Source organism: Rhinopithecus bieti, unplaced genomic scaffold (genome assembly GCF_001698545.2).
Source record: "Rhinopithecus bieti isolate Rb0 unplaced genomic scaffold, ASM169854v2 scaffold_15136, whole genome shotgun sequence".
Lineage (NCBI taxonomy): Eukaryota > Metazoa > Chordata > Mammalia > Primates > Cercopithecidae > Rhinopithecus > Rhinopithecus bieti.
Window position 1 is genome coordinate 808,323 of NW_016808217.1, and position 11,340 is coordinate 819,662.

Genomic DNA, 11,340 nt, shown 5'->3' on the forward strand with positions numbered 1-11,340 from the left:
AAAAAAAGCTTTGGAACTAGGAAGAGATCCTAGTCACAAGACTTCCACTTCTGTGCCCTCGGCTCTCTGACTTAGAGGTCCATTAGACTCTGAGCTGCTAGGGGATAGCCATCTATCCACCTACTACTAGTCCACCCATCCATCCATCCATCCACCCACCCACCCATGCACCCATCTACCCGCCCACCAATCCATCCATATTGGCATGCATATGTATATATATACACATTAAAAATAGAAATGAGGTTTTGCTGTTGCCCAGGCTGGTCTCCAACTGGCCTCAGGTGATCTTCCTGCCTTGGCCTCCAAAAGTGCTAGTGCTGAGATTACAGGTGTGAGGCACCACACCTGGCCCACGTTGGCTTTGACAAATTTCTTGTGGAAGGCACTTTGCTGGTGCTGAGGAGCCAAAGGAGAACAAGACTGTCACAGTCCCTGACTTCTTGGAGCTTCCCATTCAGTGAGCCAGAACTGAGCCTCAGTCATCTATTTCCCAAGGGTCTACCACAATGTCTGGCACATGGTAGGTGCCCAGTAAATGTTTGCTGAATGAATAATGGATTGCTCATCTTCCATAATGCCTACACAATTATAATTGACATACTGGGTCATTTGAAGACGTTTGTGGAGCTAAAAATTCAGTATTTGTGTTTGTCTTGAACCACTTTCCCTCATCATTATTCTTACCAGGAGATGCTGTGTGGTGGTGTGTAGACAGAGCAACAACATTGGGCATGGAGTCCAAAGACCCAAGTTCATATTCTAACTCTGAGCTGCTTACTCCTGAGTAGCTACTGAAAGACGTTTGAGCCTGAGTTTTTTTCAACTTCAGGGAAATATTTGACTAGCCTATTTCACTCATGTGCTGTGACTCCCTGGGGAGAAGAGGAGAAACTTCCAGAAAATGTGACATGAATAAAAGGCTATTGAGATGTTACTTGGATGACTTCCTCAAATGACAAGTATGTTGAGGACACAAGAGAAAATAAAAGCAGCCAGCTTTTCAGCACACTCATTCTGACCTTACATAATTTAACTGGTTGCAATTGCCCCAGATTTGTTCCAACATTAGAAGAGATTAAATGTATGGATTTGTGGTATCACATGTCATCCCAGCCAATTCTGACCCATATTTCTGTCTATCTGGTGCATGCAGCAACAGTACAAAGGGGTGTTATAACCTTAATTGCTTGCAAGGAGTTTTGAAATCCTTAGATTAAAACCTCGGTGAAGTCCAAAGTATTAGCATCCTGAATGCCCAAGAAGTCACGCTGAGCCTCATCTGGGTTCACTGGAGCAGGGAACAAGGTCTGTTGTGAGGCCTGCTTCAGGAACTTTGGGGCTTAAGGTCCTATTCATGGGATGGCCAGAGACCAACCCCCAACTTCCGAGTTCCTAAGCTACACAGGCGTTTTTGGCCATTTCCCACGTTGCTTTTGAGATGATTTTTACATTTCTTAAGTTCCTGGGTCACAAGGCCTGAGCTGCTCTAACTTCAGTGTCATATGTCTGCTTTCCTGGGTGATCTCAGCCTGAGTCCTAAAAAAGGGCAATTGTGTCATTGCTAACTTCTGTGCGCCTCTTCGTGTGAGTCCAGAGTTGATGAGCTGGTCCTTATTCTAACTTACACAGGTTAGAATTAAATTTCCATCCCATGGTGGTTACGCTTAGAGCAGGCACCAGGCAAAAATTGAAAGAGGCAGGCAGAGGTCCCTGAGGCCCTCCCGGTGTTTTGCTTTCTAGATCTAGTGGTATGGCTGTGTGTTATTTGTGAAAATTCACTGAGCTACACACTTATATGTGCATTTTTCTGCTGTTACACTTCACAATGTGAAGTATTTTTAAAAATCAATCTGGATGCAAATTTACTTCATTTAGACTAGATTCTGAAGTGAAGCTATAGTTAAGCTATAAACGCAATAAAAAAAAACCTTTTCCTTTCTCTACTTTTGTGATTCGAATTAATGTCACCTTAGTATTTTCCTTGCTTCCATTTCCATTTTCACACTTATAAAAAGAAAAAAGTAAAAGAAAGAAAATGCCTTGCTTGGCCAGGCGCAGTGGCTCACGCCTGTAATCCCAGCACTTTAGGAGGCCGAGGTAGGTGGATCACGAGGTCGGGAGTTCAAGACCAGCCTGGCCAATATGGTGAAACCCCGTCTCTACTAAAAATACAAAAATTAGCCGGGCATGCTGGTGTGCGCCTGTAATCCCAGCTACTCAGGAGGCTGAGGCAGAAGAATCACTTGAACCTGGGAGACAGAGGTTGCAGTGAGCCGAGATTGCACCACTGCACTCCAGCCTGGACGACAAAGCGAGACTCCGTCTCAAAAAAGAAAAAAAGAAAAAGAAAGAAAATGGCTTGCTTAGCCATTTTAATTAAGTCTAATGAAGGGGGATTGGTTCACAATTGGAAGTCCCATGATGCCTTCAGAGATCTGTGTGAACCTCTGCGATAACAACATTTTGTTTTCTACATGTGACACTGTTCTCAGGAGCGGCCATAGCTTTAACAAACTCTCAAGGGTCCTTGGCCCAAAAAAGACAAGCTGATTTTTATAACTCAAGGTTAATTTATGAATGCTCATCTTCAAACGTTTCTTGATTCTGATTCTGCTATGAAAGAGTATGAAAAATAAAAAATGTTTCCTGAGTCTAAATTCAACCCAAAGTATGCACCAACTTGGTGTCACCCAGTGGGCTTCATCCATCAAAATAAATTTGCCCACCGAAACGAAAAAAGCAAATGGGTTCAAGTCTGCCAAAGGTCATCCACGATCCTCATCATCTCTACTTTTCCACCTTCCCCTTGCTACCCACCCCCAACTAGACTGTAAGCCCTGAGGCCAGAGACCTTGCAACCTCTGCATGAAATTGCAAAAGGCAAAGCCGATTGAACTCGAAAGAAATTCACCACACCTATTTACGAAACCAGGTTTATTAAAATTTCTCTACAAGTCAGAAACGGCCATCTCACTGTTCACATATATACACGTATGTACAGGAAGAACCTAGTGTTTCTAGCTTTCCCGGCAGAAGCCCCTGCCAGCCCAGAGTCCTTAGTCGGATAATGTATCACAGATACAACAGTCGAGCAACCACGAGAGCGTTAGTGCGACAGAGGCCTCTGTCCTCCCTCTTCTCAAAGTCCCATGATTCTGTCAAGGTAATATTGCCAATAATCATTCACATTTCACGTGGTTTTAGACACGCAGGTTATTCAGACAAGACACAGACAACAAAACAAGCCTCAAAGCCAAAACAAAACAAAACAAAACAAAATCGAACATAGGTATAAAAGGTAAAATGTATGTACAAAGTACACAGTATGTGAGGTATACACGGCATTCTCACAATGCATGTTAGTAGTTTGCCTAGGCGTAGCCCTTAAAGATGACTGCCTGTTTTTGTGCCATTTATCAAAATACAGTATATTTTGTTTACCCGTTTAACCACCTGATTTCAGCACTGTCCAAGACAGTTACTGATATTTCATCTGAACTTGTTTTTTAATGAAAGTTGCAATTTCTCCATTAAGCTCTATCTTTTGTAGGCGAGTAAGTTTCCATCCCTGGACATACCTAACAGAGGCTGGATTCCCACCTACAAAAGAAGCTGAAGAGGGGATTTCTGCCTTGGGAGGTGGCAGAAAGAGGAAAGAGATTGGACCGGATGATTTTTAAAGTTCCTTCCAACTTTGAAGATTTGGGGTTTGCTGTTTCACTCCAGAAGCCGATTATACAGACGTATTCATAAACCACACATTTGAAATATTAACAACCCATCATGCAAAACCGCAGATGCACACACAATGCCAGAGGCGGACCATATCTGGGAGGGGTTAAAGTATAATTCTAGAAGTTAGTCTGAGAATCACAAGACCATCCAAAATTCACTCTCTTCAAAGCACAAAGATGTTTAATGTCTGCTCTTGGGAGAGGTGGGTGGGAGCCTCCTTATCTTTCTTCTTCTAGACAGAATGCTCCACCCTGAGATGGTCTTGGGAGAAAAGTAAAGGGTAGGTACTAACATATTTGGAAGGAACTTAAAAAGCTGATAGTTTCCAAGCACTCAAATTATTTTTTAAAATCTGGAGTCTCTCTGTCTGAGTTCAGAGTTCTGAAATCGTTGGGAGATGGGATCTTTTGTGATACTGTTCCACGTTCGGCTGGTAAGTGCTTTTATAGCTAAAGAGGGAAAGTGTCAAGGTCAGGGAGAAGGCATTAGTGCAGATGAGGTCTTGGCAGGAAACAGAAGAGAGTCTGGGTTCATGGTTCCGTCAGGCTCCTGAGCAACTTAAAAGTCTGCTCCAAAAACGGAGCAGAGTCATTGGTAAATGTGAGTGTGAAGAAAAGGTGAGTGTTAAGCCAAAAAAGGAACTTTCCCATCAGAGAAGCTGTGGTAACATGTCTAGCTACCAAAGATGAGTTCAAAGATGGCAGATTTATTGGCCCAATTTGTCACCCTGTTAAAAATACGGTTATTGCCCAAAATATGTCATTGTGCGATTTGCTTTTCCTCCCATTCGAATGCTCAAGTTTATTACACACTTGACCACCGGGTGTAAGATGTCCAAACTCTTTGCCCTCCATAAAAGATGCGGAACTCCCAAATCCAGCAGAGATAGTTGGTGAGGGTTCCTTAAGGGAAACAACTTTGCAGGGCAGCCAATCACAGCATATGCTACTCAAATCAATAAAGTCACTCATCCCAACAGAGAAGAGGAGGCGCCATGCCGCGTTCAGCAGCTTTCATCCTGATGCAGTCATTATCTGGTTGGTACCACGCCAAAGGGCCTGTCCATCTTTAGAAATGGAAATGCCAGGTGTAAGAATTATGAGGTTTCTGAGGTTTTGGGGATTAGCAGAAGAAGGAACTAATGTCACTGTCCTCCTGGTACTCTGGAACGATCTGGTCTGAAGTTCCTATTTCTGAGTCAATGTACCCAGGTTCCAAGACAGATTCAAACCAGGGGTGCAGCAGGATCTCGGGGGCAGTGAGTCTCTCGGAGGGCTCCCGTCTCAAGAGGCTGCGAATGAGGCACCTGGCTTTGGGGGAAATGTGTTCAGGAATGCAGAACTGTCCACGCCGAATTTTGGAGAAAAGGGCACTGGGGTCTGAGTCATGGAAGGGGTATCGTCCAACCAGAAGCGTGTAAAGCATCACCCCTAGGCTCCAAACGTCCGCAGCCTTTCCGGAGTATGTCCCGGTGGTGTTGAGGATCTCAGGGCTCACATAGGCTGGGCAGCCATGTTTGTCTGACAAAGCGTCATCTTCCCCCTTGATTATGTGTGTGTCTTCTAGACTTTCTAGTCTGAGCTGGGTTCTGCAAGAGAGAGGAACCAAGTCATTATTTCCACACCAGCTGCTATGAAAAACAAAGCCTTCCCAATAACAGCGCCCACAGGCACTAACAGCAAAGGCTCCAGGAATGCTATTTACCCCTTCGTCCAGTAAGCAGTGCCCTGCAACTACCGAGGACTCGTGATTTCACAAACCTACACAAACTGCAATAAATGTTTGCAAAGTATCGACAGAGCGCCTGGGGTGGAGGGTATGATGCAAAGCCCCAAATAGCATTCATAATGCTAGAGCTTACAAGAGATATCCTAATAGGAGTTACGCAATTTACTAAGTTCCCATTGCAGAACTGGGAGCCTGTCTCAGGGAAATGCTGCATTCTCTACAAAAGCTATCAGGGAAGAGCAGCATATCCTACTTCTTCAGGGAGGGCCTGAGCATCCTACAAGCCCATCTTCTCTCTTATGACTGCCAGGGCTACCTGGACCCACACTGCATTACACAACACGGAGCCCAAAGTCACTGCTATTACACACAGGTCATCAGCTCTGGTGTCCACACTGATATATGCACAGGGAGCAAATTTTGTCCACCTGGGCCCAGGCTGCGACAATTAGGGTGGGAAAGTTGCAAGGAATGTTAATTACATGTATTGGGGTGTTTAATTGCAAAGAACACTTTGCATGGACAGAGAGGTTATATGAGCAAACAAAAGTGGCTGATGGATTTCAGGGATGCAGGGCCTCTGAAATTCTTACACAGGGACACACACTCGCCACTGGGATGGCACATCAACATGTGAGCACATTCATTCTACGGGGGGTCTCTGTTCAGGTTGCAACTAAAGTCTAAAAAACCTTCAGTCAAAGGCTCTCTTATGAAGCTGCAGGTGCCTCCTTATTCAGAACCAGCCACCCAAGTCTCCTGGATCCCCCAAAGCCTAAAGCCATGTGGTAGGGAAGCTCCAATATCCGGTGACACCCTGTCTCTGCCTGCTTCTCTGAAATAGCCGTGTTTCAGTAAGTCACTTATGAAGTTAAACGCAAACATTTGGTACTGGCTGATGGATCAATTCCTTTTCCTCTCAAAGGTCTGGTATTTTTTTTTTTTCCTGCCTTCCTGTTCCCTGGAGTGTAGTATACATGTGCTAACTTCAGTATGTCCTCAGCGTGACCTCCCTGTCGTTATGTAAAATACCCATTGGTTCTGTAAACGGAAAATATGACTCAACCCACACTGTCTGCCCCTGATTGGCTGCTACAGCACTAAAACCCTGCACCTGTGCTGGTTACACGAATAGCGTCAGCCTGACATTGCTTAACCCCCGGGTTGCCAAACCCCATGCCCATGACATTCGCCTGTGCAATGCAGGTTTCAAAAGCTAGTAAGGAGGTGTGTAAGGCATGTTTCAGAAAATGCATCACCATAGTAAAGGAGCATGTTCCAGGAATTAGACACTTCTTCATTGCAAACAGTTTGCTTTCCTTTGCTAATCAGTGTGTTCCAATCATTATTGCGAGGTCAGAAACAAAGTCATGCTTTATGACAGCTCAACCCTGTACAATTTCGTATGCTCTGGAGTCAAAGGTAAAAATGCACAGGTGAGATAAGCCCACTTCTTACAACAAACTAACTCACTCTCACCTCCGCAATGTTACAGCCTTACTGCTCGTAATCTTTCCACAAGGGATGTGGCTGGCTCTTAAAATCAAGTGTGGTCTATCTCATGCGGCTTCCTGAATTCTCTAGCTAAAACCTCAGCTTTGAATCTTAATGCCTCATTACTCTCTTATCAAGCTCATCTTGTTCTTTATGAGGTAAGCTATGATCTATATTTAGCAATCCATCCTAGCCAACTTCCATTCTATTCAATGTGGCTATTTTCTGAAGACGGATCCAAATGAGATGTCTAAAAAGTCACCAGAGAATGTGACTTTACAGAGAAACCAGCCTGGGATGGGACAGGAATGCCGTGTGAAAGAAGGGGGTGGAATTCTGCATATATGACAGTCTCACTAGCTCTGTGAAACCTTCCAGGTACAAAACAACACTTGGCACAAGCACAGATTTGAACACTTCCTTCAGAAGGCAATATTGTAAAGGGCAGCTTAATATTTGTACCCCAGATGACTGACCTTTCTGACAACAATGGACCTGATCCTGTGATAGGAGAGGAAGGACACCCTGTCAACACGTGCCATCCCATAGAAGCATCACGGTGTCCCCAGACCCCGTCCAAGAGAATGCAGAATAAACCAACCTTGGCTGTGACTCCTCAGGAACAGAAGCTCTAAATACTAAATTTAGGACATATGAGCCCTTGACTTTGTTTTGCACCAACACACAGCACCTAACTACACCACCTGCACCTTCACTTTGGTTCCAAAAGGCCACAGGAGAAGCCATGGCGGCCGCTCACCTCTCCTCCGTGGAGAAGACGAACTTCCTAAGCTTCAGGTCCCCCAGCACGATGGCTGACTGGTGGCAGTGTGCGACGGCAGAGACAATCTGCTTGAAGAGCCGGGCGGCTTCCTCTTCCCGCAGCCTCTTCCGGCTTCGCACATAGGAGTGCATGTCCCCAAAGTCCTTCTCAAAGAAGACGTAGGCCTTGGTTTCCCCAAGGATCACTTCCACAATGCCGGTAATGTTGCTATGCGATGGCAGCTGGATGTAAGGCCTGATTTTGTCCTGGTAGTGTTTAATGGGAAACACCTGCAGAGAGAAGGAGGCCCATTTAGGGGGCTAGAAAAGCAAAGGCAGCCTCCCAAATCCCGGAGGGAGCTAAGCAGAAGTTCTCAACCTTTGGGCTTAGGATGTAAGTTCCATTCACCTACTCCGTTTCCTCTGCCACCTTACCTCAGCCCCAGCTGCCCCCAACACCTTTAAAACCAGTAACACCTAGAGCTCTAGACTTGCAAATCCCCAAAGGGTTACCCGCTTTCACACAGATCATTTGAAAGTACTGTCTCCTATACATGTTCCCATCTCCCATCAGCTCCTGAGAGCTAAGCAAACCCCCCAACATCTGTGGCCCTTTCCTGTTTGCAGGCCACACTAGTGAGTGGTTGATAGAAGGAATCCCCTGGCCTGTCCAGGAGCTGAAAAGCAGTCCCTGGGCATGCATGCGTCTCCTGCAGACCCAAAGTGCTCAGCACAGAAAGGGCACAGAATGTGGTGACTCTGCAGCCTCCAAGGGGAAGCAGGGGCCAGAGAACATGCAGAGCTGTCATTAATCAGAAGGAACAGATGACTTGGAGGGGGAGGCTGGGACAATGCAGCTTTAAGCAACCTGCCTACAGTCCGACTCAAGTGTAAGCCGCCTTGAGTTACAATTCTCACAGGAGGGGTAGGGGATCCTGCGAATCGGTTTTTCATTTGTTTGTTTACCCCCCACACCCGACCCCACCCCTAAAAATGAGTAGCATCTCCTCTCTTCTAGGAAGCTGGCTGGTCTCTTTAGAGGCCTTTTGTTCAGTCCAGTTACTCATATCCTAGACTCAACTGGAAACGGTGACACACGGGCTGTCACCATCTGGATTCAGCTATTATCTGCTCAGAGGAACTGGAAGGGGTTGCACAATGGCCAGACTGACCCCACCTCTAAGAGGCAGGCCTGGCTGCTCTGGCACCAGCTAGAAAAATCCCCTGCTGCCCCCTCCTCCCACCCATCCCATCCCACCACACACATATGCTTGTCCCAGAACAGCTCTGAGCCCCAGTCACGGAGAAGAAAAGGGTTTTATCTCCCCTTATTAAACTGGGCTAGATCATGCGTTTGAAATTTCATTCGGGTTGGGCAGTAGGTGGCAGCAGCGAGCCCCGGGACGGGGTCGGGGTGTTGGGAGCGTCAGGTGAGTTGCGGAAAACCCACAAACGACTTAACTGGGGACTGATCCTATCTTTCGGGTGAAAAGGAGCAGCCCGAGGGTGCTCTGGGGTGCCTCAAGCAGGGGTGTCATGCTCGCATAAAGTAGACTGTGGGAATGTTCTGCGTCTACCCGCGCAGGAGGAGGACCCGGCGGATCCTGTTTCCAGGAGCTGTGTCTCCTCCTCCTGGATGGGATCCCTACGTTCAAAGGAAAATCGCTGGCTGGAAAATAAAGTGAATCGAAGCGAGGGTTCCTGCCCGGTGTGGGCTTTTCAACATTTCTACTCCGAGCAGATTCCTCCGCCTCGGGTGAAGACTCTGGGACTGCTCCCTTGGGAGGGCGTGTTCTAGTCCCAGAGGGGATTCAATTCGGAATCCCCAAGGCAGGAGCCGGACACAGTCTTCCAGCGCTCTTACCACCTACAACTGAGCCCGGGTGCCGTGCACCGGCAAGAGAGATGCCAGCTGCTCCAATCTCCTAGGAGGCCCCCACTGCAGGGCGTCCTTCCAGGACATGGGGTGGGGGGGGGCGCGGGGGGTGGAGAGCGAGGAGAATGAGAGAAGGGGAATGGCATGGCCCTGGAATCCATTTCAATTCCACAACTTATATGGAACGCCACGCGCTACACTGGGCGCTAAGGAAAGGAACAGAAAGAGGAGGACACTGAACACTACACTTCCTCTAGGCGCCCCCATTATACCACTCCACGGGAAACCCCTCAATCCACAAAAAGATGAACCTGGTCAAATGGCGTCTTATCTGACCCAATCTACTGATCCGCCCTGTGCCCAGCCCAAGCGTTGGCCGCACCCCAAGCACCTTTGCCTACTACCCCGTCCCGCGCCCCCGACCCCAGCCGGGTCCTGGCCCAGGAGCGCCTACCTTGCAGCGCAGCTCGCGGCCAGTGTGGATGCACAGCGCCCGGGACACATGCTCGCGCTCGGCTAGGGGCAGCAGCAGGTAGTCGGCGATGCGGCTGGGCCCCGGCGCGCTCCCGGAGCCGCCGCCGGTCCCCGGAGCGGCCGGAGGGGGCTGCGGGCTGCAGGGCGAGCCGGGGGGGCTGAGGTAGTCCGGGGGGCTGGAGCACTCGGAGAGGCGCGGGCACTTGGCCGCCACGGCCGCCGCGTCGTCGGCGTCCAGCAGGCGTTTGGCCGGGACGCCTCGGGCGGCTGGGAACAGCAGGGCCGGGCCGCGGGGCTGCGAGGCGCCGCTCATGGCAGAGCGCACGGGACCGACCCGCATCCCGTCCTGGGCCGGGGCGGCCCCGGCTTTTTAAGTCCCGGGATCCGCGCCGGAAGACGCTGCGGGCTTGGCGCCGGCTCCGCGACTTCTTCCAGCCGGCGGAATGGAGTTTGCAGACTGCTCTTGGCTCGGCCCCCACGAGGGGCAAAGCAGGAGCCGCTCCCCGGCGCTCGCGTTGCACGGGGGGACCACGCTGGCTGTGCGTCCGGGGGGCGGAGGCCGGCTTGGGTCCCCGGATCGCCGCAGGCAAGGGCTCCCGGAGCCTCGCTGGGGGCGGCCGCCACTATTGTTGCCTAGGCTGCCAACAGTCCGGGAGGCAGAGGCGGCGGCGGCAGCGGCCAGCGATCCCGGGGTCCCGAGCCGCGAGGAAAGGATTCAGCAGGCTCGGCGGAGCCACAAAGCAAATGCACTTCCCAAAGCGATGAGTCTCCAGCTAAAGCCGGGGGAACTTTTTCGCGGCGCTCGGGATCCTGCGCCCTCCTGGGCTCTGGGCGTGTATGAGAGCGAGCGAGACGCGCTCAGAGAGAGTGACTGTGAGTGAGTGTGAGCGCCGCAGCGATCCCGGCCAGTGCACTCCTCCTTCTCCTTTTCCTCCACCTCCTCCGCCTCCCGGTGACTCACGCTGTATACACATACACTCACAGGCCAGGCTGTGTAAACAGTTGGGAAGCCGGGTTGTGCAATGAGGTGGCTGCGACGACTCCGGCCCCGCCGCCCGGCGAGCAGTCTCCGGAGCGGAGGGAGGAGACTTGGGGGAGGGGAGGGGGAACAGGAGGTGGGGGGAATGGGGGTGGCCCGAGGGCTGGGGATGCTCGGGGCAGCGCGCGCTCGGGCACAGGTGGTGCGTCCCGGGCCGGCCTGGGCGCGCGCACACGCCCCCCCGGGCTGGGCTGGGCAGGAGGTGGCGCGCGCCCTCCGGCAGGCCCCC

At 50.0% G+C, this 11,340-nt stretch overlaps 1 protein-coding gene across 1 annotated transcript; it reads right to left on the minus strand.

Moving 5' to 3' along the window:
- Positions 1 to 2,920: 2,920 nt before the first annotated feature.
- On the minus strand, positions 2,921 to 10,994 carry TRIB1 (tribbles pseudokinase 1). Its single transcript, XM_017885938.1, has 3 exons — positions 10,053 to 10,994; positions 7,721 to 8,013; positions 2,921 to 5,326 (listed from the first exon to the last, which is right to left on the minus strand). The coding sequence occupies exons 1-3, from the start codon at positions 10,410 to 10,412 to the stop codon at positions 4,861 to 4,863; spliced, it is 1,119 nt and encodes a 372-aa protein (XP_017741427.1). The 5' UTR covers positions 10,413 to 10,994; the 3' UTR covers positions 2,921 to 4,860.
- Positions 10,995 to 11,340: the final 346 nt, after the last annotated feature.

Bases quoted from the DNA above. Each gene is read 5' to 3' on its own strand.
- TRIB1 (XM_017885938.1), bottom strand. From the start codon at position 10,412: ATGCGGGTCGGTCCCGTGCGCTCTGCCATGAGCGGCGCCTCGCAGCCC. The intron at 8,014-10,052 runs GTAGGCGCTCCT...TTCTCTCTGCAG, and splicing joins GCCGCGAGCTGCGCTGCAAG to GTGTTTCCCATTAAACACTA. The intron at 5,327-7,720 runs GTGAGCGGCCGC...TCTCTCTTGCAG, and splicing joins GTCTTCTCCACGGAGGAGAG to AACCCAGCTCAGACTAGAAA.